This window comes from Anguilla rostrata, chromosome 15 (assembly GCF_018555375.3).
Source record: "Anguilla rostrata isolate EN2019 chromosome 15, ASM1855537v3, whole genome shotgun sequence".
NCBI lineage: Eukaryota > Metazoa > Chordata > Actinopteri > Anguilliformes > Anguillidae > Anguilla > Anguilla rostrata.
In genome coordinates this window covers 23,836,648-23,863,778 of record NC_057947.1, presented here as the reverse complement: position 1 = coordinate 23,863,778, position 27,131 = coordinate 23,836,648, and the positions used below count along the sequence as shown (strand labels likewise).

General features: G+C 45.3%; 1 protein-coding gene across 2 annotated transcripts; it reads right to left on the bottom strand.

Moving 5' to 3' along the window:
• Positions 1-1,966: 1,966 nt before the first annotated feature.
• LOC135240557 (glycogen synthase kinase-3 beta-like) lies at positions 1,967-26,390 on the bottom strand. 2 transcript variants are annotated; one of them, XM_064310157.1, is made up of 11 exons: positions 25,453-26,390; positions 13,913-14,106; positions 12,267-12,350; positions 11,582-11,692; positions 10,366-10,496; positions 9,955-10,061; positions 9,455-9,552; positions 8,770-8,877; positions 7,040-7,226; positions 6,462-6,560; positions 1,967-5,982 (listed from the first exon to the last, which is right to left on the bottom strand). In XM_064310157.1, the coding sequence occupies exons 1-11, from the start codon at positions 25,538-25,540 to the stop codon at positions 5,918-5,920; spliced, it is 1,272 nt and encodes a 423-aa protein (XP_064166227.1). In that variant the 5' UTR covers positions 25,541-26,390; the 3' UTR covers positions 1,967-5,917. The 2 variants fall into 2 exon arrangements, with proteins under 2 accessions (XP_064166227.1, XP_064166228.1); XM_064310158.1 differs by having other exon boundaries at positions 8,782-8,877; positions 25,453-26,389.
• Positions 26,391-27,131: the final 741 nt, after the last annotated feature.

Genomic DNA, 27,131 nt, shown 5'->3' with positions numbered 1-27,131 from the left:
TTGGGAAAGATATCTGTCGAACACAATCTGGTACAACGATTCATGGAGTAGGCTACACTTACTTCTAGTGGTGTATCCCAGAGGTCATTAATTAGAACATTAAAACATCCCATGCTTCCCGCCAACAAATTGTTCTGCAATAAAAAAATGGGTTTCAGTTAATTCAATATTTGACTATCCTGTGACAACAACACGTTGTATGGCAATTTTTTAACAGTTGGGGGCAATATGTTAACAAAGGCAAATGTTTATATGCTGTACACACGTCCTGAATGGACTGAAACATTTCCTCATATTTTTCTGTGTAATTCCTTAGGCGCGCTACTGAGAGGAAAAGCTATGTCTCTGTCAAGCTGCATATATGGAAAGTCCTGAAACAGCGGTTGTACGGGTGTCTTGCACATGCACGCAGCGTTGTTGCAGAGAAACCACATGTAACTCAGAGAGGCCATTTCCTTATGTAGGCTACAATTAAAAGCGCCCCTTCTGAGCGCAGACAAGAACATCCAGACTCCTACCTGTGAAGTTCAGAACTATGCATTCTGAACGTTTCCGTCCCTGCTGCTGACTAGGGTGGGCTGCACACACTCTCATCTAAAAATGAAGGTAGAAATGTATAGCTTTTCCTCACAATTAATTTAAAAATGAATATACGTTCTATATCATGCCAGTACTTGCGCAAAGTTGCATGCACCTTAGGAAACAGTTCCAACCGAAAAATATGATTAAAACTTTCAAAGAATAATCAGGTGGCTAACATACACTCATACAACCTTGTGGAGGCATAGTGTCAATGTACAAGTTGCACTGGAGTTACTTGCAGTGTATTTTCATGCTATAGACCACAAGCCCCTGAGTGGCTCTATGTGAACCAGTGTAAAGCCAGAAGGTCATCCGAAACATTTGTAAATAAATAAAATATCCTACCCCACCTACAAAACTGTCTGGGCCAATTTAAAACACACTACTAAAAGTGAGATAATTTTGTCAACCCCAGAAAGCGAACCCTACTTTCAAACTACAGGTCTTTTTGGTCGCCATAGAGCAAACGCATCTTTTCTAGTTTTTCCAATTATCTCAAGCAGCAGATTTTATCATGACACGATCAATCAGAAGCAGAAATAAGTCAAACTAGAATGCTGACAGTTATGTACCATACTGCAGAAGGCCGTCATATTATATTTTTTTCTGTAGTAAAGTCAGAGGTGTAGCAGTAGTTAACAGGTTCATGCGGTACCGTACATTGAGTATGCTGAAGGGCTAATCTCTGGCCCACTAAGAGTGTTCAGAAGATACAATAGGGGCTATTCAGGGGCTCACAGGTTACTATCAGGCCATAACAATCAATCGGCACCAAAGATGGATGCAAATCTGGTGTGTTTCCTGCTGGTCGCTTCCTGGTTTACAAGGTGGAAGTGCCAGGACACACTGTTCTGAAACATGTACAGATTTCTGCCCTTTCTGCTTTACACGAGTAGATGGAGGCATTTAAATTATGTCATTATGTTATGGACCTCTAAAAGACATATAGAGATTTAGTCCAGTATAAATGCTTCATTACACTGATCAGGAAATACATAAGGTAAACCATACTAGTCAAATTGAAAATTGTTTTAAATTAAAATATACATTAAATTCATGGAAAGAGAGACACAATTTTCACAAATTAAAAAACATTATTCTCCATTTGTCCACCATGGAGCCCTAGTGTAATGGATGACTGTGTTGGGTCAAAATTTGGCGTTTAATTCTGTGTGCATAGCTCCTCCCATGAGTGTCAGCCATTGGCTGAAAGTAATTGCACACTCAGATCAATCAGGTCAATTCTTTTGTCAGATCAATCACAGTTAATGAAAGCACTGTATGTTCTTCTCAAGAAATATACCCCTCCCCCACCCTATTTATAATTCACAAAATGCTCAGAAGAAATTTTTTTTTTTTTTTAATAAAAGAATAGATGAGAGCGTTTATTTTCAGGCTAATCTACTATTTATTTAATGCAAATTACAGTACCAGGTAACTGTTTCTTTGAACCAACTCACACAGAGGAACAAAGAGGACATATTTACAGGGAGTGGGGAACATTTAGCATACTTTCACAGGAAAAAAGTTTATATTTAAAATAAAATAAAAAGGTCAGTTACAAACAAAGGCATTCAAGTAGTTGTAATGAAGTACAGGCTGCTTTTTGTTATATTATTTTTCTTTTGAATCAAGACAGCGTTTCTTCACAAGTGTATGTGATAGTCTGTATACAAACATTTTTTTAAATTACATTTTGAACTTTGTGTTTATATATATTTATATATTTATATATATTTACTCTTAAAGTTTTTGTCATGAGAAATGATCACATGAATGCATCTATGAATGCAAATATTACAAGCAAATATATATATGGAGTGTTGTGGGCTATATATTTCTCCCCTTGAGTGAATGTGAATTTAAACAATGTCCCTGGTATAGACCACAAGGCCTTGGAGCTAGCTTAGACTTTTATAGACTCCAAAGGCCGGTTCACCATGCATCCAATCACTTTGGTAAGGGGCAGGATTCAACTTCTTTCAGTAAATACACCACATTAGTAACGTTCCACGTTTCAGAGTGACAGCGAAAGTGAGAGCGAGTGAGATAGAGATATCCACTGCAGCCCAATACAGATATAGTTCTCTTAAAAAAAAAAAAGACACCATATGTAGTCTGGCCTGACAGAGAACAGGTGACAGCTCAATCACTTAACAAATTCCTACTCACATGGGTGCAAAAGGAAGTTAGAGCATAGAAAAGTTCTGACAAACTCGTGCCAAATGTGGAAGTGGTGCATTTGAAGAGGTGGGAGTGACTGGAAATTTAACATGGCTCCTGGTGGGGGCATGGGTCAAGGGTACGGAACAGGAGACTGAACAAATGGTAGCAAAGGCACTCCAAACTATAGATACACTATACATTACTAGTTATTGTTACAATAATATAGGTGGTACCTACTGTACAGTCAAGATTGAACTATATGGCTGAAAAAAATGCTAATCTACATTTTTGAATGAACAATTATATTTGCCCTGAATTTTTTAGATATTTTTTTCCTTGTTTTAGTTTTTGCTCATTAACAGTTCTTGGGTCCACATATTTACATACCATACACACTAAAAGGAAATAAGTACAAGCCATAATTTGGTGAGGAGCAACTATATACAAATTTTTCTTTTTAGTGTTTTTTTTTTCTCATTCCATAAGAACTCTGAAGTAAGACATGTTGGCAGATTGTTCTGAAGACAGGTGGGCGTGTTTTACAATGCGGTCGACTTGGGGGGCGGGGTCAGGGAACAGTGATGTACAAGCAGACTCCTTCAGTAGTGGCTTAGAATACAATGTCCCACTGCCAGTAGGAAGCACAGTACAATCCTTCAGGCTAATTTCTGCCCAATGTCAATAAAATAAAAGGTTAAAAGGAACAGAAATAATAATAATAATAGGAATCATGGCAAATCATGGCAAACAGAACATTTCTCTCCATTAAGAACTGATGTGAAAGGATGACAGCAAACATTATAGCAATTAATGCGATTAAAAGATGTAAATTGCTCAAGTGAAGGAATTGAGTTAGTTGCACCAGAAAGGCAACTGCAAAAGAGACCTTGATCAATGGCATGAAACAGCAGCATTGCAATGGTAAAACACAGCAAACCAATCGGCGCTGTTTAGGTGCTGAGGTCACAACACAGACATGACTACTGGAAAGGAATCAATTGATCAGGTGGAGAGAATGAACATCAATTCTCTGGTGTGGCTGCCAGCTAAACGTGGTTCTCATTGTGATATATAAGTTTGCTTTCTGTATGCAACTGGGGCTTAATACAGCCACAGCCTTGCGACAGCACACGTTGTTAGGCACAGCCCCTGAACTGAACTGGGCCGTTACTGTACAGGATCGATCAGAAAGCTACTTGCAAAAACAAGTGCAAGCGTGGACAAACAAGTTTGGTGAAGAGGGCTGAGGGGTGTTGGGTTGTCATAAACAGTTCAGTGTGACAGCAGTGCTCCTGGAAAGCTAGGCCATACCAGTATAGAGCCTTTCCTGTAGAGCTGCGCAAATGTTTGTGTTTTCCAGCAGGGGGCAGCACTTGCTGTAGCCTCACTTGTTTACGGGGACTCTGATCCTCGGCTGGTGCCAGCTTTCAAGTGTTGTCAAGGTTTTTCCCTCCAAAACGAGCACGGCCCATGCAGTGGAAAGGAGGTATGGGGATGCTGGCCTCTTTCTGGGGCATCACTCAATCCAAGGTTCTTTTAGCAGATCCCGTCATCGCCGACCACCTGCCCTTTCATTACCCACAATCCCCTGAGTTCCCAGGGCAACGCAGCAAGAGGCCCGGCTGGAGACTGGGATCAGTAATCCGGACGACGCCCGTGTACCAGTCCTCAGCTCTTTTGGCGGTCCCTTTCAGCCTGGGTGAAGATCTCTTGGATTCGGGTCCTTCAGAAGCTAGCAAACCAAGTCGCTGAGATGGGACTGAACCAGGTGGACAAGGCCAAGTTCCAGCCATGGAAACAGCCCCTGCATGAGCGCTCCCACAAAAAACAAAATATGTCCCCCTCTCCAATCCTCTTCCTATTAAACAGAGGAGTATCCATCCACAGATACGCGTCACCTGAACCACTCAGTACAACAGTCCGGGGGGTGAGAAATGGGGATACACGCTGAAGGAACCAAACGCTGACTAAATCTGCGGGGACCACAGCGATTGGGTGGTGAACACCCCTTCAGTCCAGCACTCCCCCCGGCCACCAAAACCAAGGCAGCCAACAAACACACCCAACGGCTCTGTGGGTAAGTCACATTAAGGTAATAAATAGGAAGGTTAAAAGCAGATGTAAAATATTAATTTAAATTTTATGCAGGCGACAAAAAAAAAAAAAAACACATGGATTAATGTTAAAAGACAACACCAACGCTAGAAAGATGACTTATCCAGAGAAAACTCCAGAAGTCATCCTCAGCACTTTTAAGCAGCAGCAAATATTGCCACTGCACCGTTTAACTTTCTGGTGTTTGATATATATATATATATATATGTATATATATATTTTACATGATGCAAAGTAATATTTAAACTGTATGCATGTATATATATATACACACATATATACATATACACACACAAATACATAGATGTAGGTACATGGCACAATTATTAGTTCCTGTTCTCCCCAACACCACCCCCGCCCTAAAAAAAATAATTCATAATTCATATGCTCACTATTCATAAAAAAGGAAAATAGTTGATCTGACTTCACTGAATCCCGTTCTCTGGACTGGGTGCTTTAAAATATGCAATGCTCCCTCATAAAAATAAATAAAAAATCTATTTCAAAACCAAAGCTGGTCATATATCTCAGGGGTCGTTTTGCATTTTGAAATGTGCATTTTTTAAACGAGTCAATCTAAAACACTTAGAGTGGACCCCTCCAAGCTCCAAACCAAACAGAAGCCATGCACTGGTGGAGGACAAGGAGAGAGGCCCTGTGACTGACCCAGGGTCAGTGGACATGAATCTGGGTGCACCGCCATGTACAGTGGAGAGGACAGAGCAGAGACTGCACTGAACGAGCAGTACTGGAGGGGGGAGGGAGAGCCCTACAATCATGCTTCAGTAAAATGATTGTCAAGGGAAAAACAAAAAGGTTCTCAGCATATATACTGTATATGCGTGTTTGCATGTATACCTGTATGCGGATAGCATACCCATTAATGTCATTTCATTTAAAAAAAACATATAGCAGATGAAGGGGATTCAGTCTGATTGACTTCTGTTAATTCCTGGTTTTCCCAGGAAATGGGCGTGGCAAGCAAGCGGCAGGGGAGCATGGCCCTGGACAGGTGGGGGAGGTGGTGGGGGCTGGCTGGGCTTGTGCGGGACGTTCAGGTGCTGGAGGCAGAGGCAGAGGCAGCGTTGGTGGTCTGAACGCAGTCTCCAATGTTGGAATCTGGAATCAGGGAAGAGAAGAAACAGCAAAAACTTGAAAAAGCCAGAAAAAACTAATTGACAGACGGGTCCGTTGTTATAATCTATAATCACTTATTCATTCAGCAGACATGCCTATAAAGCAACCCACAGAGCCACTGCAGCAGGATACGTCACTGTACATCAAAAGAGCTGTTATGTATGACTTTGTTTGCTGCTCCTGACTGTACGACTTCCTGTTTTGTACTAAAACAGGAAGTCATACAATAAGTCACAGCAAGGCCTAACCAAAGCTTATCAGTGACAATAGATGAGTAACTACAAACAAGCATGAGCTAAAGTTCTAATAGCATAGCAAACAGAGGCACCAAGTAGTAGAACAAGAACAGTTACAGTTCTTACATTTATCTATGACACCACAGAGGTGGTCCTGTGGGAGACCAGAAGAAGGAAAGAGGGCGGTAAAAGGGTGAGGTGAGAAAAGAGAGGGAGAGGCCTCACCTGAAGTAGCAGAGGCGTTGGCAGGGGTGGAGACCCCAGCTTGATTTCGGGCATGGGCGGGGATGAGGATGGAGGTCAGCGAGGGATTACTGGACAGCTCTGATAAGACAGAGACAACAAGAGGAGAGATTCATCCTCCACAGCAGCAGGGGGCAGCCTTATGCTTCGGCACAGCCCAGTAGCACTGGCCCTCATGTTACCTGGTCTTCTATGAAATGACACTCCTGAACTAGTGCAGCAAATGTGTCTGGAGTGTTAGAGGAATTTTGTCAGACAGAAGTGAGGAAAGAGACGAACGGAAAAATGAAAGATAGGAAGTGAGGGTCAACAGAAAGAGGGTAAAGAAGAATATTTTGGGAAAAGTGCCTTTTTAATGTGCTTATGGTTACTGTACATAATGCTGTGGAATTGAGCCGGATTAAAAACAAACAACAAAGAAAGGGGGAAAAAATTGTGAAATGAGGTGAGGGAGGAAGGAGAAAGAAGAAATGAGAAAGAGAGAGGTAGAAAGACAAGAGGGAGAAAAATAGAGAAAACGAAAGCGAGGGGAAAAGTGTGCGGGTGGTGTGAACCTGCACCTTGGGTGGTGAAGTTGAAGAGGGCGGGTTTCTCTCTCCCGCTGGGCAGCTTGACGTTGGGGTCGCGCAGCTCGTCGAAGAAGGAGTGGGCGCAGGCCTCCAGGGGCGTGAGGCGGGCGGTGGGCGTGTACTCCAGCAGCCGCGAGCACAGCGCTATCGCCTCAGGGGGCGTCCGCGGTCGAAACACCTGGAGGCACCAAGAGAGACGAGCCCAGATCTATCACTCAGTGGGTGAGGTGAGAGGGTGAGAGAGAGAGAGAGAGAGAGAGAGAGAGAGAGCGAGAGACAGAGAGAGAGAGAGAGAGAGAGAGAGAGAGAGAGAGAGAGAGAGAGAGAGAGAGAGAGAGAGAGAGAGAGAGACAGAGAGCAGAGAGCAGAGAGACAGAGGGACAGAGCGGCAGAGAGCGAGCGAGAAAGAGTAGAGTGAGAGAAGAGAGAGAGAGAGAGAGAGAGAGAGAGAGAGAGAGAGAGAGATTGCGTGTTGTGGTGTGTTTTGTTTTTCCGGTTCATCATCATATTGCCGTTTCCGTCCCTGGTTACTCTGTCTAAAAAAAGCTGCTGTTAGCCACTTACCAGAGACAACCTCCACAAACTTGGTGTGCTTGGTGCGTTGCTTCATTTGACTTCGCATATTTGACCCCATTTTGTTTGATTCTGATTCTACCGTCTAGCCCTTCTAGTTTGTTTTCCCTGTGATTCTGTGTCTGACCACTCACTCTTGTGTTCAATTCCGATTCTCACCTAGCCCTTCTGCTTGGTTTGCTGAATGTTTGACCATTTGCTCGTTCTTGACTTCGACTCTAGTTTTGGCCTCTGCTTGCTGTGTAGTGTTTTCCGATTCGTGTATTCCCAGCTGGACTACAAATCCTTCCATCGGGACATTACTTTGTTATTTTGCTTTGTTATTTTTCCTTTGTTATTTCTGAAGGTAGGGCTGGGTGGATCTCTGTGGGGGGTATGATATAAGTGGCTCTCAGACTGCAGACTCAGAGCTCAGTGCTCAAAGCCGCCTCGTGTCCAGTAAAAACCAGTCAGGTTTTAGTTAGTTCTGGACTGGCAGATAAGGATTTGAGTTACGCATCGATCTGCAGTACATTTACCTTACCATGCATCCCGTTACGGTCTGACCCTAAACCAGGTCGTAACAGAGAGAGAGAGGGGGAGAGAGACAGAGACGGGGGGGAGGGGTGAGACATACAGACAGAGAGAGAGAGCGAGGGAGAGGGAGAGAGAGAAGGCAGGGGGGACAGAAGACACAGTAATCTCATGCAGTTGTACGCGTTCCCTCCCCAGACGTCCTGTCCAAAGGAGTGTGTATCTGTAAGCTGGTAGCCTCACCCTCCCTGTGCTCCAGGTAAACCCGCACAGAGCAGCAGTGAGGGGGGAACACATGTACTCTGTGGAGAGGAGCATCTGGGACAGGATGCTGGGATGAGGTGCATCGCATATGAGCAGGCAGTGCAGGCAGTGCCTCAAGCAGATGGATGAGAATGCGCACACACACGCACAAGCACGCACACACACGCACACACGCACACCACACCACACACTCACCACCAGCATCACACTCACACGTGCCTCAAGCACGCATGGATGAGAATGCGCACACACGCACATGCACACGCACACGCCCACGCGCACGGGGCCAGGCAGAGCAGGGCGGAGCTGGGGGGGCAGTGCATGCCTGGAGACCAGAGCAGAAGCTGAAAGTAATAAAATGTTTCCTGTACCTGTTGACTCACCTTAGTCCAGGGGTGTGCCTTGATCTGGGGGAACTTGAACTCTGTGTAGTTGGGGTTCATCTCACGGATCTGTTCCCTTGTGGGTGTCCCCAAAACCTGAGGGGCAGGAGAAAGGGATAGAGGCAAGGAAGAGACAGAAAAGAAAAAAAGAAAAGGAAACTAAAAGTTAAAATGTCCCCTTTAAGCCACTAGTCAGTCATACGAGCTCCCCGTTTTCCTGCTGTGACCAAATAGGGAAGGACTGCATTCACAAAAGCATTGCCTGCTTCTGTAAAATATTATTTGCATCCTTTTTTGTGCTTTTTCAAATTTGGAAAGTCCCATTATACTTAGAAGCCTGCATCATCGCTGACACCTGCTGAGCAGGGCAGTCGTTTGTTCTGCAGACAACGTACGCACTGGAGTTACAGATATTTATAATATAATTATGCATAATGCTATTTGAGCACCAAAAACTCACACAGTCACCTGCATTGTATAAATACATACACACAGACAGTTAGCACATGGAGCGTGTTGACCTTGTTTGGTAAAGGCTACAGCGTAAGGTTAAGCATTTACCAACACGCAAAAACAGGAACATGACGACACGAGCAGAGGGAGAGCAGACGCGTCGCACGCACGCACGCACGCACGCACGCACGCACGCACGCGGGGGCCAAGGACGCCGTACCTTGATGATCTCCACCAACTGGTCCACTCCGCTGTCTCCAGGAAATATGGGCTGCCCTAGCAACAGCTCTGCTAGCACGCAACCAGCTGACCACACGTCTGCAAAAGAAAGATAGGAAACCTGAAGCCTTTTAAACCAGGTCCATTAATATTCAGGTATTAATAGTCAGGTAATATTTATTAAAACTTATACCTATACCTGAGATGTAGTTTATATTAATGTTGTAAAGCTGTAGATGTGTAAAAGTGTAGTTAACGCTGTAGACGTACCTATGATGGAGGTGTAGTCTGTATTAATGTTGTAAAGGTGTAGATGTGTAAAGGAGTAGTTAACTCTGTAGACGTACCAATGCTGGAGGTGTAGTCTGTATTAATGTTGTAAAGGTGTAGATGTGTAAAAGTGTAGTTAACGCTGTAGACGTACCTATGCTGGAGGTGTAGTCTGTATTAATGTTGTAAAGGTGTAGATGTGTAAACGTGTAGTTAACTCTGTAGACGTACCTATGCTGGAGGTGTAGTCTGTGGCTCCGAAGATGAGCTCAGGGGCTCTATAGTACCGGGAGCAGATGTAGGACACGTTGGGCTCACCACGTACCAGCTGCTTCGCACTGCGGATGGGAGAACCACTGCAGTCATAACCATCATCATTACCTCCACCACCATCATCATTACCTCCATCACCACCATCATCATTACCTCCACCACCACCATCATCATTACCTCCACCAACACCATCATCATTACCTCCACCAACACCACCTTCCGTGCTGCACTTCATATGTATTCTTATTGCCTTGATCTGTTGCTGTATATGCATTTTAACGATCCATTCCAAGACACAACAGTAGCTACATGCCCCTATGTAGCAGAGGACCCAAGGAATGTTCCAGCCAATCGCGAGCCAGGCCTCACCTCCCAAAGTCACAGAGCTTGAGGACGGCCGTCTCGGGGTCCAGCAGCAGGTTCTGAGGCTTGATGTCCCGATGGCAGATCCCAAAGGAGTGAATGTAGGCCAGACTCCGGAAGAGCTGGTACATGTACAGCTGGAACAGACACCACAACAGGCACAAACACACACACACACACGCGCGCGCACACACGCGCACACACACACGCACGCACGCACGCACGCACGCACGCAAACGCGCACACGCACGCACGCAAACGTACCCATCATTAGAGAAGAAGCCGTAGTGAATTACCCCTGACCAACTGGTTCACGAGTCATGTATTTTCCCTTCAATACCGATGTATTACAGTTACTTTTCTTCATCATAATTTCATTAAATGTACCTACTTACATATAAACACAACATGGATTTTTATGCACATGTACATTTAATTACCGTCTCCTCTCTGAAGCTGCAGTAATCCACCAAGATTAAAAATAACACATTTGCATAATCACTCTAGTGTCATACAAAATGTTGCAGTTCACACCTATGAGCACTAGATGGGAGCACAGTACCCTTTTCATTAAAAATGTAACTAATGTTAGTTTTTTTTATCCATGGAGCTGGCAGCAATAATTTACATTTGGGCACTTTAATTAAACCAAATTTCAGTCTGAACTGCATAAATGGGTAATAGGTTAAGTGTATGCTATTTGGAAGAATGCAAATCACCCTGGGCTGAACAGGGATGCCTTAAAACAAATAGACAAAAAACAGATTTTTTTCCAATGTCAATTTCTTGGAATCCCAAATTCAATGAAAGAAAAGCAGAAATCGCTGGTTCCCAGCAAACCTTTCTCCAATCGAACGGCCCGTTGTGGATCCGCAATAAACGAGGCTTTGCAATGGTGTTCTTTTTCAGGGAGACTGATGAGGACTCCTTTAGCTGTTAGGCAGTGACTGTAGAGAGCAGCCTGCTAAACGGAACCTTTTCTCACCGACAAACGGCCTGGCTGTCAAAGCCACTCCTGCAGTACAGCTGTTTTTCCATTAGAGGTGAATGATGTAGAACGTCGCTGCATGAGCTGATGTAGTATCCCCACCCGCCCCCCCCGGAGTTCGGACCCCAGTGCGTGTGGTAGAGTGTGGTGTTCTGACCCCACTGCGTGTGGATACACCCGTGTTCTGACCCCACTGCGTGTGGATACACCCGTGCACCGCGGACATGGCCGTACCTTCACGAAGACCATGGGGAGGGTCTGTTTGGCCCGGCTGTAGTGCCTGGCCACCCGGTACACCGTCTCAGGAACGTAGTCCAGCACCAGGTTGAGATACACCTCATCCTTCTGACCAAGGGAAAGACACGGACAGATGAGCTGCTGAATGTAGGCACTGCCACGGAAGAGATTTGTATTTGAGCACACACTCGTGTGTGTGTGTGTGTGTGTGTGTGTGTGTGTGTGCGTGTGTGAGAGAGTGAGTGAGTGAGTGTGATCAAAAACACTTGAACCATGTTCAAACAAACTTCCCCAACTGGAATAGTTGAGAACAAATCCAAACCCCAGTCGCAGTGAGAATGATAAAGATAAGAAGTGTAAGGATTAGAAATAAATATGCAAATGGCTCATGTTCACATGAACACAGCCGGTCACATCACAGATGCCAACATGAAAATGAGCTCACCGATAACAGGAGCCACGATAGTGATCAGGTTCAGAGGGAGCTGTGTGTGCACACCATTCTAACGATATCCAGTCAGCACGGGAGGCGTTACAGACTGCAATGCGATTGGGTGAGGTACAGGACGAGCCAAACAGTTTACCCACTGGGGCCGTGGTGTCACTGTCGTGTCGGTCTCGCTCCTTGCGACCGGGTTTTTTTGGGAATGGAAGCGGCGAGGCACCGCAGACGGTCGCTCACCTTGTCTCCGCTGGAGTAGAAGAAGTAGCGCAGGCGCACGATGTTGCAGTGGTCCAGCTTCCGCATGATCTGCAGCTCGCGGTTCTGAGAGAGAGAGAGAGAGAGAGAGAGAGAGAGAGCGAGAGCGAGTGAAGCTACTGCAGCCTACTGTAGACAACCCGTCTCTGCACAGATAAACGGCTCACTCTTTTCTGCACAGAACTCTGAATGATAATTTCCCCCCACGCTGCCAATCGCGCTTCCAGAGCAGAGTGAATTGTACGGCTCGTGCGACTGGAGTCGGTCTGAAAGGACACCCTGGAGAAGTCGGCCTTTAGAGCACTGGCATGCTGTCTGCTGTCTCCAGCGTGTTTGCGTTTGTGCGTGTGTGAGCCGTGCTTTTCCGATCACTACATTACATTACAGGCATTTAGCAGACGCTCTTATCCAGAGCGACTTACACAACTTTTTTGCATAGCATTTTACATTGTATCCATTTATACAGCTGGATATATACTGAAGCAATTTCGGTTAAGTACCTTGCTCAAGGGTACAACGGCAGTGTCCTACCCGGGAATCGAACCTGCAACCTTTCAGTTACAAGTCCAGTTCCTTACCCACTGTGCTACACTCCATCCCACTACCCTTCAGGAGTGTGGGAATCATTTTACAGGTTTCCCCAAACTGGCTCTAGTGAGCTTGTTTTTATTCGTTCTTTAACATGCCCTGTGAAGCACTATGGTGCTATGCAAAAAAAACATTCACTGATTGACGGAAATCACACCAAGCTGGATGACCTCACAGGAGGCGGAAGTCACGTGGCAATACACTATCCAATACAAACATGTCCAAAAAAAACCCCATTGAAAGTTGCTGTGAAATGATGTGACCCACGCGATTCCACCTACGTGCAGAACGGGCCAGAGCGTCCAGTGCCACGGTTTCAAGAGCAAGAATGCAAACCAGCACAGGAAGTGTCACCTCACCACCTTCCACACAGCCAGCAGGCTGAAGCTGACCGCAGTACACTTCAAACTCACCACACGAAACAGAGAAGTAGCATCTGCGGTTCAATGGAACGAGGATGTGTTAAGCACACGGCCGCAGAGCGCTCAAACCACACGCACTGGCCGCGGAGACAATGGGGGCGGGTGTGAATATCAGACTATTGTGTATGTTATTATTAGACTGGGTAGAGTACGTAAATATTAGAATGGGTGGTGTATGTAGAAATCAGATTGGGGGTATACATAAATATCAAACTGGGCGATGTATGTAGACATCAGACTGGGTGGTGTATGTAAATATCAGACTGGGTGGTGTATGCAGACATCAGACTGGGTGGTGTATGTAAATATCAGACTGGGTGGTGTATGCAGACATCAGACTGGGTGGTGTATGTAAATATCAGACTGGGTGGTGTATGCAGACATCAGACTGGGTGGTGTATGTAAATATCAGACTGGGTGGTGTATGCAGACATCAGACTGGGTGGTGTATGTAAATATCAGACTGGGTGATGTATGCAGACATCAGACTGGGTGGTGTAAAATTGGCACACCTCATGCTCTTGCCCTGCAGGATCATCAGGAGCCATAATTCGAGTCATAATTTCCTTCACGGTTTCCCCACGGTTCACTCGCGGTTCACCCTCGCGGTCCTCTCACCTTGAACCTCTTGTCCTGCAGGACCTTCTTGATGGCCACCAGCTCGCCGGAGTCGCACAGCTTGGCCTGGTAGACCACGCCGAAGGAGCCGTTCCCGATCACCTTGGTGTCGGAGTAGCTGACCTCCTGCGGCCGGTCGGGGCCCTGGCCCGGCGTCGCCACGACCGTGGTCACCTTGCTCCCGTCTTTGTCTCCTGCGTCACAGAGGGATGGAGGGAGCGAGGGAGAGCCGTGAGCCAGGCCGCGCCACGGAGACGAGGACAGCGCCCTCAGCGCACAGAGCATTCTGATGTTTATCACCGGCGCAGTTATGAGACAGAGCGATACTGCACATCTCACCACTTACATTTCACACTGTGGGTCAGTACCACAGACAAAGATTAAGCCCAGTCCCAGACTAAATTCCATTTCGAATGGAGATTGCTAACCTGCAATCAGTGTATGATACAGGGGAAAAAACTGTGGAGATTTGGTAAAAGTATTAGACATTTAATGTACATTGTTGGCACATTTTCAACAATGTAGTACATTGTGAACAAAAATGAATTCACAAATTCTCAATAATGCTTAAAGCTGGACAGTTTCAATATGATGACAGCATTAATTATGTGTCATGTTAAGTCTCAACTGAAGGTTCATGAGGCCTCATGATATCAATTCCATGATGCACATAGCTACAGAAACTGGCATCACATTAGTTAACATCAACTTTTATGTGACTGTACAGGTCACCAGGAATGAGAGAATCAGAAAGACGAATGTGGAAATGAAAGGAAGAGGAAAACTGTTTTGGAGATGTACACAGAAGAAGAAAAGATAAAAACAAAAAACAGGTGAAAACAAAAATGAAGAAAATGGACGTTCTTACACGACACAGTTTAACAGCAGATTAGCACTGAGTTGGCAGAGGTCCTGAATGAAGGGAAACTTTCTGCCACTTTCAAAAAGAGGCACAGGATTCAAGTTTAAGAAAGAAACAGAAAACAAGATGAAGGATAAACCTGAGAAGCAGAAGAATGAATTTGGGGCTAATGGCAGCTGCAGAGCAGGTAGCAAGATGCTGCTGAACTAAACTCTGAGCCAAACAACGAGGGGGAGGGGGGTTGGGTTCAGGGGCAGGAACTGCTGCAATGCAAGAGAGATACCTCCATGTAGAGCAGGGGTGTGCAATTCCGGTTCTAGATGCTGGTCTGCGTGCTGGTTTTTGCTCCAACCAATTACCTCTTCACCCAGCTCCATCTGACCCGATGACCAGCCCTGCCCCCTCAATGCAGTGTGATCAAGGATGTCTGGAGGCACAGGGGTGTGGATGTCTGGGCCTGCAGAGCCAGAAGCTGGGCTAGTTCTTGTTGTTTCTAAGCAGGTTCTAGCCGGATGCCTCCTACGCATTGTGAGAATCAGCAGGCCAGAGCAGCTCCTCCCTTAAGGTGCTGCCTGTGAGCAGCCAGTGGGGTCCCAGCCTTCCCACGAAGGGGGGAACACAGCCTCGGTCCCAGAGAGCTCCCACTGGTCAGCACAGAGCGCCCTTCGCCCCGATGGGGCTTATGGGTACTCATGTACACGGGGGAACACCACGCAGGAACCGGCCAGAACTCTGCAGGAAGTCATTTACTGCATTATGCTGTGTTATATTAGGCCTATATAACATCAGACTGCATTACACTACATTGCATCATTCTGTACATTTTAGCAGAGGAGTTGGCTGAGAAATTCAGTCTGTTTAGCAGCCGCAACCTGGGAGAAATGAGGCAGACAGGAAGTGTTTGTGGTTGAGAAAGTTTGTGTACCTAATGGACTGTACGGGGGAGGAGGGAAGGATCACGAGGCCAGGATTTTAGAGCGAAACTCGAATTGTAATCGCCCCCACAGACACAGCAGAGGGAGGTTTCTACAGAAAAGAACAGCGGCACTCGCTACTGCCTACTCAGCAGTCTTCAGCTTAAAGTGTTCAAAAAAGGCTGAAAAAGGCCAACAAAACATGTTCAGTTCAGAGTTTTGCCACATGAAGCCACAGAAAATGTGGATTTAAGAACTGAATTTGATTAAAATGAACTTTGTTTTTCAAGGGGGAAGGGACCAAAGAAAGAACACCCCCTCAAAAACCATTACCATGGTGACTGCTCCATGGCGATCGCCTTGTTTTCCACTGAATATGTTCAAGGTCAAGGGCCGCAGGCCACTGACCTGCAGAAGGACTCAGAACCGCCGCAGTCATGTTCTCAAGGCAGTTGTCATAGCAACCAGACTTCCGTGGCTTTTCACGGAAAACCTCAAAACGAAGTAAACGCACTTAGTACATCTGTACTTAATTACTCCACTGTCAGGCGTGGAAAACTTCACGAAACGAGCACACATACGTGCCTCATACACATAGGCCAGCTTCCACCCTCATTGGGTGGAAAGAGTCTGGGGGCTCAGCCTCACTTCACTGGCTTAGCAGGGCCTGTTAGCACTGCCCTCAGCTTCACAGGGCCCTCTGGGCAGTATTTCTGCTTGGCTCTGGTCTGTGCAGCCCTGCCCTCCCTGATCAGTAAATGCGCAACAGGATTGACAGGCAGGTATGGAAGCCTCCTTGCAAAGAGCTGTTCTGATTGGTTGTTAAGATTCAGGTGCGGTGAAATTTTGAGTGGCAGTCTGAAATGTACATAACACACCTGTCTGTTACATAACATGGTCTGTTAGCACTGCTCACTACTGTACTCGCTCAACCGAGTCTGTTAGCGCTGATCACTGCTCTATTCGCTTAGTAGGGTCTTCTGGCGCTGTTCAGTGCTGTATTCACTTAGCAGGGGCCGTTAGCGCTGCTCAGGGCTGTAATGGCTGTGCTGGGGCTATTAGCGCTGCTCAGGGCTGTGATGGCTGTGCTCGTGCAGTTAGCGCCGCTCAGTGCTGTAATGGCTGTGCTGGGGCTGTTAGCGCTGCTCAGTGCTGTAATGGCTGTGCTGGGGCCGTTAGCGCTGCTCAGGCCTGTAACAGCTGTGCTAGGGCCGTTAGCGCTGCTCAGGGCTGTAATGGCTGTGCTGGGGCTGTTAGCGCTGCTCAGGGCTGTAATGGCTGTGCTGGGGCTGTTAGCGCTGCTCAGTACTGTAATGGCTGTGCTGAGGTTGTTAGCGCTGCTCAGTGCTGTAATGGCTGTGCAGGGGCTGTTAGCGCTGCTCAGTGCTGTAATGGCTGTGCAGGGGCTGTTAGCGCTGCTCAGTGCTGTAATGGCTGTGCTCGTGCTGTTAGCGCTGCTCAGTGCTGTAATGGCTGTGCTGAGGTTGTTAGCGCTGCTCAGTGCTGTAATGGCTGTGCTGGGGCTGTTAGCGCTGCTCAGTGCTGTAATGGCTGTGCTGGGGCTGTTAGCGCTGCTCAGTGCTGTAATGGCTGTGCTGGGGCTGTTAGCGCTGCTCAGTGCTGTAATGGCTGTGCAGAGGCTGTTAGCGCTGCTCAGTGCTGTAATGGCTGTGCTGGGGCTGTTAGCGCTGCTCAGTGCTGTAATGGCTGTGCTGAGGCTGTTAGCGCTGCTCAGTGCTGTAATGGCTGTGCTGGGTGTTAGCGCTGCTCAGTGCTGTAATGGCTGTGCTGGGGCTGTTAGCGCTGCTCAGTGCTGTAATGGCTGTGCTGGGCTGTTAGCGCTGCTCAGTGCTGTAATGGCTTTGCAGAGGCTGTTAGCGCTGCTCAGTGCTGTAATGGCTGTGCTAGGGCTGTTAGCGCTGCTCAGTGCTGTAATGGCTGTGCTGGTGCTGTTAGCGCTGCTCAGGGCTGTAACGGCTGTGCTGGGGCTGTTAGCGCTGCTCAGTGCTGTAATGGCTGTGCTGGGGCTGTTAGCGCTGCTCAGTGCTGTAATGGCTGTGCTGGGGCTGTTAGCACTGCTCAAGGCTGTAATGGCTGTGCTGGGGCTGTTAGCGCTGCTCAGTGCTGTAATGGCTGTGCAGAGGCTGTTAGCGCTGCTCAGGGCTGTAATGGCTGTGCTGGGGCTGTTAGCGCTGCTCAGTGTTGTAATGGCTGTGCTGGGGCCGTTAGCGCTGCTCAGTACTGTAATGGCTTTGCAGAGGCTGCTATCGCTGCCCTGTAAGGCTCACTATTCCCACTGTTGTAGTCACAAGCGCAACCTGTTTCCTCCTGTGCCAGGAGAGCTTTAAATCCTCTGCACAGATACTGAAGCAAGATGAGCGATGCGATACCAGGGAGGTGGGGGGATGCAGGATGACACAGCACTGTGTGCTCCACAGCGCACCAGGCAGAAAGGCTCTGTAGCAATACGCAGCGGCTCTCACTGAGGAACTGGCCCAGTCGCCAGTGCCCCACCCCGCCTACACCTCACTGTCTAACGCAAGGCCCCGGGGAGATGACCTCAGCAAAGGCCGCCTCCTGCTGCACGCACTCAGTGGGGCCAGCCAGCCGCAGTGCCGAGGAGGGCAAAACGGCGGAAAACTTCCTTTTATACTGCAATCTTCTCTCTGGCCAAACCGTCACAGGGACCGCCCACATCGAGACACATCAGAACAGCAAGCGGGGAGCGTTCTGAAGGAAGACGAATGGCACATAGGCGGCGGCAAGGGGAAGAGTGGAGACCCGGGCTATCTGGTCTCCCTGAGGAGGTGTTTAAAACAAACAGGGTGGGTCTGCAGGGGAGGAGCCATGGCCTAGGTGCAATCACTCCCACAAGCAACCTGACTGGACAAAGTGATACACGGTCACCACCTGAGAGTGATTCACTGGTTTAGCCCCATCTACCCCTGAATCTAAAACCACTCCTCATGGAAAAGGACCGTGACATCACAACATGCCCGGTGCCAGCTTGTTCCCGGGCAGATGTAGGGCATTTAAAAAGATGATTCTCGCTAAACGGCCACACATCTCCTGATCAAGAAACGGGTCTTTTAAAAGTGCAATAACAGGCAAACAGCCACTAACCTGCTGGTGGCTATGAGGAATTAGCTACACCACATAAACCTTGAATCACTCACCGTTTTCATTTTGCTCAAGTGCTTTCAAATGCAAACTGGATTTGATCGGAATGTCGTGAGAAAGCACATTGAGAAAAGATCTTAGGAACATAGAAGGCAAAGAAAAAAGCTTTCATGGACATGCACGGAGGCAGCTGCTGTAATCCACAAACACACACTGGAAAACACTGATACACTCACATTTTAAAAGGAAAAGAATATATCCATTCAGGATTTATGACAAGAGAAACCGCAAGCATTTAATATGATCTATGTACATACGAAAAAAAACAAGCCAAAGGGAATATAACTGCCTGGAAACCTTGTGATTCCTGCATTTGAATCTTTCTAATCTGAGCTAATCAGCTCATAGAATGTTCTGTGAAAGAAGACTTCAAAGTGTCCCTTCCCACTCCAAGAAAACTCTTCAAACTTTCCCTTGTCCCCTGTAAAATACTTCAAAGCTGATTGGAAGCAGATTTTTCTGATGATAGATTCGGATATAAAAGCCAAAAACTGGGACAGTTACTGACATCATTCCACCTTGCAATGTCGTATCTGTCTGGTGAAGATTCCGCTCGTTCCTTCTGTCGCAGGAAAGGGCCACTGCGTGCTGGTGACCACCAAACAGGCCGAGACGCTGGACACACGAGCAGCTCCCTGTGCACGTAGGCCGCAGTGCGAGTACTGCCTCTATTCCCCACCCCCAGTTTACCCAAATTAACATCAGCAGCACCTCACACTTTAAAATATCAAATGCAGAAAGTGTTCGGTGTTCAGAAAGAATGCACAGTCACACAAAATGGCACAACCAGGGAACATGCTCAAAAGGGAGGAAAGCAAAGAATGGCAAACTGCACGCATGCTAAAAAGCAACATTTACTGCTGATTCCGGAGTACAAATGGGAGAGAAGGCAGCTGGGAACACTAAGCTTTCACAGGCCACCTTCATTAGAAAGGGCAGCGAGGGCTGTTCACTGGAGGGTCCAGCCGAAAGACTTCACTGGGGCTTCATTTAAAACAGTTGCATTTTTGTGGTTTTTCAGCAATAGCAGCATCAATAGCATTCCAAATGTTTGTTTAATACTGAAATACCAGGCTGAAGTGGCCCTAAGAATGGTTATTGGAGTGCTGTCAATCTGTCCACTGAATCTTAAGTATGAAAAATAGCTCATGAAACCATGAATACATTTAACATTACTATTAATGTTTAATTACATTAATTTAATTACAAGAATGTTAGTACAACATACGGTCTTAGACTTTGTATTCTTTTTAAGCTTAATTCTATTTGTGAAAAATGGCAGAATTTGAATTTTAAACATGAGGATGGCAATTTATAAAGAGCTCTCAATTAATACACTGATGATATCATATAATCTAACTGTTTAAAGTGACACTTGAACAGTCAAATGCAATCAATGTAGCTGGATACTCTCTAAACGAGAAAAATAAAAATGTCTCCAGTACTCTCTAGCTCAGACGTCAGAACCATGCTGTTCCCCGTTCCATTAAGGCTTAAACCTTTTTCCAGCGACAACTGACAACCTCTCAGCTGACTGGTTCATTTGTTTCCGATAAATACCCACCGCGGTCTGCGGGTTTTCAGTGCGACGTGCCTGCATGCGCTATTCGCTGGTCCTCACGGCATTAACACGGAGGTTTCGCGATGACTCAGGATCGCGGCACTTTCCGGCGGCTGACTCTGCAAGCCGGGAAGCGTCACCTCGGCACTTCAGCATTTCGCACATGACTGGCTCTTGTCGGCTGGGTCAAAAGGCCAGACAGGCACGCGGACCGGCACCGTCCCCCAGCAGAGGAAGCGCCGCTCGGAAAGCGGCTCTCAGCTACAAGTGGTTCTTTGCGCTACCGAAACAGTTATAAAAAGAAACCGGTGATTAAATGCAGCACAAATTCAACAAATATAACCAAACTGTACTTAATAGAGAACCGTTAACAAAATAACTACCACACAGCACAGTGCGCTACAGAGAAAATATAGGAGCAATAAAAGACATGACACGAAACAAATGTAAAAGAAGATCTTCTACAGAACGCCAGAAGTAACAGTATTATTTCAGCTATTATTAAATAATACTGGCGCTCAAATTGAAGTAACAGTGACTGCAAAAAATAAGACTTTCTATCATAGCAAAGAAACGATTCTCAAAAACTCTCCAAGTGTGTGTGTGGGGGGGGGGGGGGGGGGGGGGGTTATGAACAGAACATTCTGGCCCCCGACAGGCAACAAGATGCAAAACAAATGAGTAAATAAAAGAAAACAGTCAAAGCCTTCCATAAAGCAATGTTGAAGCAATGGAGCCAAGTGAACCAGCTTCCTCTTTTCCAAGTCTTTCCCACCTCCACATGATGATACAGTTACATGGGACCCACATTTAGCTCCCCCAGTTAATTAAAATTTAAAATCAGTTAATGAATTCTCCATGTCTCACACGCACCTCCATGATTTTAGCAAGACAGCATTTATTAAGTATTTAGCACCTTGGGCAGAATACAAGCTACAAATCACTTAAAACAAGTCACAGAAACACACACACTGTTTTCACTAGTGGGGCTTTCTCAAAAAAAGGTTTTTCAGTCTGTTACCTGCCAATTTGGCAAGCTTGTTCTTGCAAAGCACTCAAGATGTCCGTTGCAACTCATTACTTTTGGAGTCAATAGGGACATTACATTCTGTAAAAAGCAACAATTTTCAGCTTCCACAAAATACTCCTGTTGAGTGTTAGGCAAGAACTCCTTTTTCAGTAGCGAGTACTCATAGTCAAATTGACAATGGCATTGTTTTCCATTTCTTTGTTTCTCCATGTAATGCTATACAACTTGATAGACAAACATTGTATTGTATTAACATGTCGCATAGCTGATTAAAGCACATCCTCACACTCCAGCCAGTAAACTGACAGACAAGGCATTTGACCTTAATGACCTTCTCCATGTGGACAGAATGCCTTGGATGTCGCTCTGGTGACTGGAAGAACACAATTTGCTGTCAGCCATATGGCTGGGCAACTTGATGACATCACTTCCAATTATTGTGAATATTCTTGTGAATGACATCACCATTCCATTACACCAACCCACACCAAGGACACTATTCCATGAAGAGTTAGTAAAGCTCTGAGGTCAAGACTAAATACAAACCTCTTATGTCTTGGGGTTTTAGTTTTTTCTTTTTTGTTTAAAATGTGTAATTTTTTGCATTTACCATGCTTTTGTTTTCACTGCACTCCAGTGGAACATTGCTGACGCTGTAACCCTGCCACAGACCGTTCATAAAATTCTTAATGCCGGCTAAATAAAACTGCAGACCTTGCATTACATACTGACGGGAATTTAAAGATAGCATGGCAGAATGGGGAAAAACTGGAGAAAAACTGGGGAAAAACAGACAGCAGTATGGACAGCTGTATTTAGTTAGTAAAATAGGTTGCGAGTGATAGAATGTGCAAGACAGAGACTAATTTCAACTGTCCTCAATCAAATGCCTCAGAAGTCCATGCATGTACAGTATGCGTTATCCAACACCAAGGATAATGATCCAACCTTTCCATAGAGCCTCATGTGGTTCAGTATTTGTCACATCCACAGACCATCTCTGATATCTACACCTACTCCAGATTGGTTGGGCCTATTTGCTGGTTCCATTTGCAGCAGCCAATCAGCATGTTCCCTGATAATCTCCCCAAGCCAAGCCATTCTGGTTTGTGTGAATGGATTTGAAAATGCTCTCCACCTTTTTCCAACCCCTGGTCAACAGGGAAAGCAGGACACAGAAAGGGTTTCAGCAACATGTGTTCTGAGGACAACATCAATGTAACAATTGTAGCCAGTCATTCAGCAATACCATCACACTTGATTTTTTAAATTAAATGTAATGATTCAATGTGTAGAGAATGTCTCATGCTTCAGAAATGTATTCTCTTTTGAATGGCATATTCAAGGTTGTGTGAGATATATTTCTAAAAGCCCCGATCTATAATACTTAATTTTTTATTGCCTTGCCACATACATATCCCCAGAAAATATATGCTCTTACCAGTTGATCATATGATCTTACCAACAGATATCCATATTTTTAGGGTGTCAAACTATGAAATCCAACGCAGGTCCATTGAGTTTTTGCAACATGTGGGCGGCCAGCCCCATTCAGTGAACTAACTGGATCAGGTGAGCCAGACACATTAAAGTTCTGCGAGTCTGCACAATTACCCTTCCGCTTGCCCGCGGCCATCTTTCTAAACTCAAATTAGGCTTACCCAGGAGGCTTTGCAGGCTGCAAGCTTTAGCATGCAAGCTGGTGGAAAGAAAAAACACAGGCATACACTGTTTCTGACTGAACCAAGTAAAAATTTGCTCACCTGAAAGATGAAAGTATTTCATTGTATAATTTCCATATTCTTATTGGCTTTAGACTGCTGGTGGACATTCTATCCTTCATGTTGTTCAGCTTCATTTTTGCCTGGTTATTTGAAGCAAGTTTCTTCTGTTTTGGAGTATTGTGAGCTGCCACTAGCATTTAAAACATTCCCAACCCTCTGAACCAGGAAGCACAAACTCCTGCTGCTTATTGGAGCTTCAGTACCTGCATACTTAATTTGAGTCCACACCCCCATTTCCAAGACTTAAATTTGCAGCTGATTTAAAAAAAAACCATGACTGACTGGCAGACACTGCAGCCATCCAGGAGTAAAGTTTGACCCCCTATTTCAAACCAAGGATGGGGTTATGACCCGTCTGTTTCGGTGGCCATGGAGCAGGTACTTTAGGCTGAGGTTTGCGGGTTTAATTCCCAGGTGGGGCATTGCAGTTGCACCACTGAGCATGATACATAACCAGCATGGCTACAGTCCGTATCCAGCTCTATCAATGTAAACTTTCTGAGGAACTGGGGGAGCAACCAAAATCCATGTAGAATAATTGTTAGAATAAATACCAGCGAGGCTTTATTTAAAACATGTTGCACTTGAGGCTTTTGATACTTTTTGGATAATGTCTGTTCATAAATTTCCTGGACTGGTTCAAAACACTTGAGCTATTCATCCATCTCAGGTCTGTTAATCTACAATAGCAATGCTGAGTTTGCTACAATGAAAATTAAGAGAATCCAATGACGTGACTATGCCACAAAAGCCCATGTTGGCTCTGTTAGCACTATGATGTGGATTTTGTTCGCCTGCCTGTCAGGTCAACATTAAGACCTCAATACAAATCTGAAACAATGTTAGCCGCTGTTTCTATTTACAGGTTATCATTTATACCCCCCCCCCCCCCCCAACCAAACAAAAAAAAAAAAAATTAGTACAGCTTTTTTCAAGAAAACAATGCGAAAAGGCGCCAGGATGCAGTAGTTGAAATGAAAAGGTTACCATTTCCAACAGCCATAGCAACACGAGAGTCAATGATATTCTCCAGTCGGACCAGAGAGCCCCAGACTAATAACCAGCCAATGAGCATTCAGTCTTCAAGTTGGGTAAACACACTTTTCACAAGGTCTGTTCATACGTCCCATACATTCTAAAGGTTCTGCCCATCTCCTAATTTTTCATTTACCGAGGCAGAAATGTCCATATTTCCATTAAGATGCATTAAGTGCTATAAATGGACACAGATATCCTGAGGGTAATCTTTCTAAAAAGGGCAGGTGCAACTTCCCACTCACTGACAAATGGGCAACTGTCAATCCCTTGTAAAGCACCAAACTCTGTATTGCCCATCCGTGAGTAGACAGCAGCAACATGATGGAAACTGATGGCACAGTGGCACACACGTCTGGATTACACAATGCCACAAACAATTTTTTATTTATTTAACTGAGACCTGGGCAGAATTATCCAGTTGTAACCACATTATATACCAAGAGTAATCCCTCCACTGTTCCATAAACTCAGGCCAAATTTGTCCAGTGGAGGAATACATGATTTAACGAAGGGAAGCTACAATGTTGTATATGGAAATATAGTCATGGTCACACCGAGGAGGTTTATAGATATTAACTATAAATTGCGTCCTGTGGTGGGAAAGACCGGCTGTCTTAAGAACAAGGGATACATTCAATCTTAAATGAAAACACAAATGTATGGTTATTCTTAAAATGCAAATGCATCCCCCTTATTCACAATCACCTTAGAGAAAAGCTTTTGCGTTAATAAAACGTACTTTTTTCATGTGTATAAATTTAATTTGGACATATACAACCATACGGGTGAATGAATGCACTTAAAAAGACACGCCAAATTATCTTGCTGGCCAGTTGCGCGTGCGAGTACGATACGTGGTTAGCAGCTAGCCTAACTACAGGTAGCCCATCTGTCACGTCAACAGCACTGGATAACCGAGTTTCAGGCTACAGTGCAGTGACAGCATTACCGTAAGGAGGGCCTGCGTAAAATGCTAACAGGCTTTAACTGGGAATGTCAAAATTATCGGTTAAAATAAATCAGGCACTTGTGTTCGGGAAATCAGAATGTAACGTGGATTACGACTAGCCACAGAGGCGTATTTAGTAAGCGAACAATAAACATTAAAATTGACCTTTGGCTCTGGCAGCGCATACATACATTTATGAGAATCATCCAATATAATACTTACTGCTGACTTTCATGCTACCAAACGCTGAAGGCTGCGGCACTGGCTTGCAGCTCTCTGCAAACGAGGTGGTTCTAGGCCGACCCGACATATTCCTGTTCCAGACCGTCGCTCAGTCTCTCACTTGCAGATGTTTTTCGTTATGTTTGCGTTGTCCTTCTACTTCAAAAACAATAATACGATCTTCTGAGTATTAGCCTAATTAAAAATGACTAAACAAAAACCTCGCCGTCCACCCAAAATTGTCTCGAACCGTTCTTAGCCTAAAGGCTAGCTTACTTCTGTCCACGAGTCTTCTCTCAATTCATCCTCTTACAGAAATAATTAAACAACGTTCTTCTTCTTCACCTCCAACAAAATGTCTTGCATTACCAAATGTCTCATGAAAATGGCCTTTTCCCAATTTCCTCTATTAAAAAAACTTATTTAGCGGTGTCTTCATATAGGCTAATCTATTGATTTACAATATTTCAGCGTTATAATTTATAATACTAAAAGTAAAAATATATCAAATGTGCTTGCTTAAATTGAAATTCCGTTCATTCAAATAGCACCATAATTCTTCATATACTGAGGTGGAGACTCAATGATCCGACAGCACCAGCCATGGCGGCTCCCCTGTTCAGCCCAGCCAGCAATTCAAGTGATTTCTTTCGAATTTCCAGATTTGTTATCAAATGATTTCCACAGCACTCCAAACAGATCAGACCCCCAAAACACGAACTTGGTAATCTGAACCCTTTGCGGACGATAGATGGGTCAAAAACTATACCGGGTGCTTAATTGTGTGGGAAATAATTCCAAGAGCACTCCTCAAATCTCAATTTCTTTTTATGCCTGCTCCGTCAGTCTCTGCTCGCTCTCTTTGTCACTCCGACCGATCAAACGTAATTTACGTACAATACGGTAGAATCGTGTGCTGGTAAAGAGCAGAACCATATGAGCAGAACGGGGAACTACGCCAGTTTGCTGTAGAAAGAATCGTAAATTGTGAACGCGCGAGCAAACGCTAAGAACGTTGTGTCAGCCAATCCGCAGTGAAGGTTTTGGAGATGGGTGGAGAGACCAGGAGCCTTGTAGGCCAATGCGCTTTTTGCTTCCCATCTCGCGTTACAAAATTGCGTCAGGAAAGTGCTTTCGTCATTCTGCAAACACTTCCTGGTAACGAGCACAGAGGAGATGGTCAAAGAGATTCGAATCTCTTTGAGGTGGTTACAGTACAGAAGCGGATACGAAATAGCATTGGTCGTATTGGCCAAAATTCGTCGTGTGCTATGTTCTTCGAAAATCTGTATAGTGCTCTGGCTTGACATAGGCCTACTGCAGTTTTGTCCAGGCCAAGTATGGTGTGTCCTGTTGATTGGACTATACAAGCTAATGATACAATTTCTGGGACAACTGGTTGATTTTACAATGGCTTTGAAAAAAGTTATTTTGGCTGTCTTTCCACATTGCTGTAGAAACATTATCAGAACCTTTTTATTGTGACCATTTCACTTCAAAACCCAAGGGGCAATATAATTTACATTGATTCTGTGTTAAATTTGAATGTTTTGTGCAAGGTACCTAAGAGGAGGTATGGCTAATTTCCCCCCCAAACCTTAATGCTGGCAGAAGAAAGGAAATTATTTTTCTTTCAAATAAAACTTTGAGATAATCTGTCATTACAAATGTTAAACTTC

Bases quoted from the DNA above. Each gene is read 5' to 3' on its own strand.
- LOC135240557 (XM_064310157.1), bottom strand. From the start codon at position 25,540: ATGTCGGGTCGGCCTAGAACCACCTCGTTTGCAGAGAGCTGCAAGCCA. The intron at 10,497-11,581 runs GTACGGCCATGT...TGTCTGTTCCAG, and splicing joins TCCCCATGGTCTTCGTGAAG to CTGTACATGTACCAGCTCTT. The intron at 7,227-8,769 runs GTACAGGAAACA...TGGTGCCTCCAG, and splicing joins GGACTAAGGTGAGTCAACAG to GTGTTTCGACCGCGGACGCC.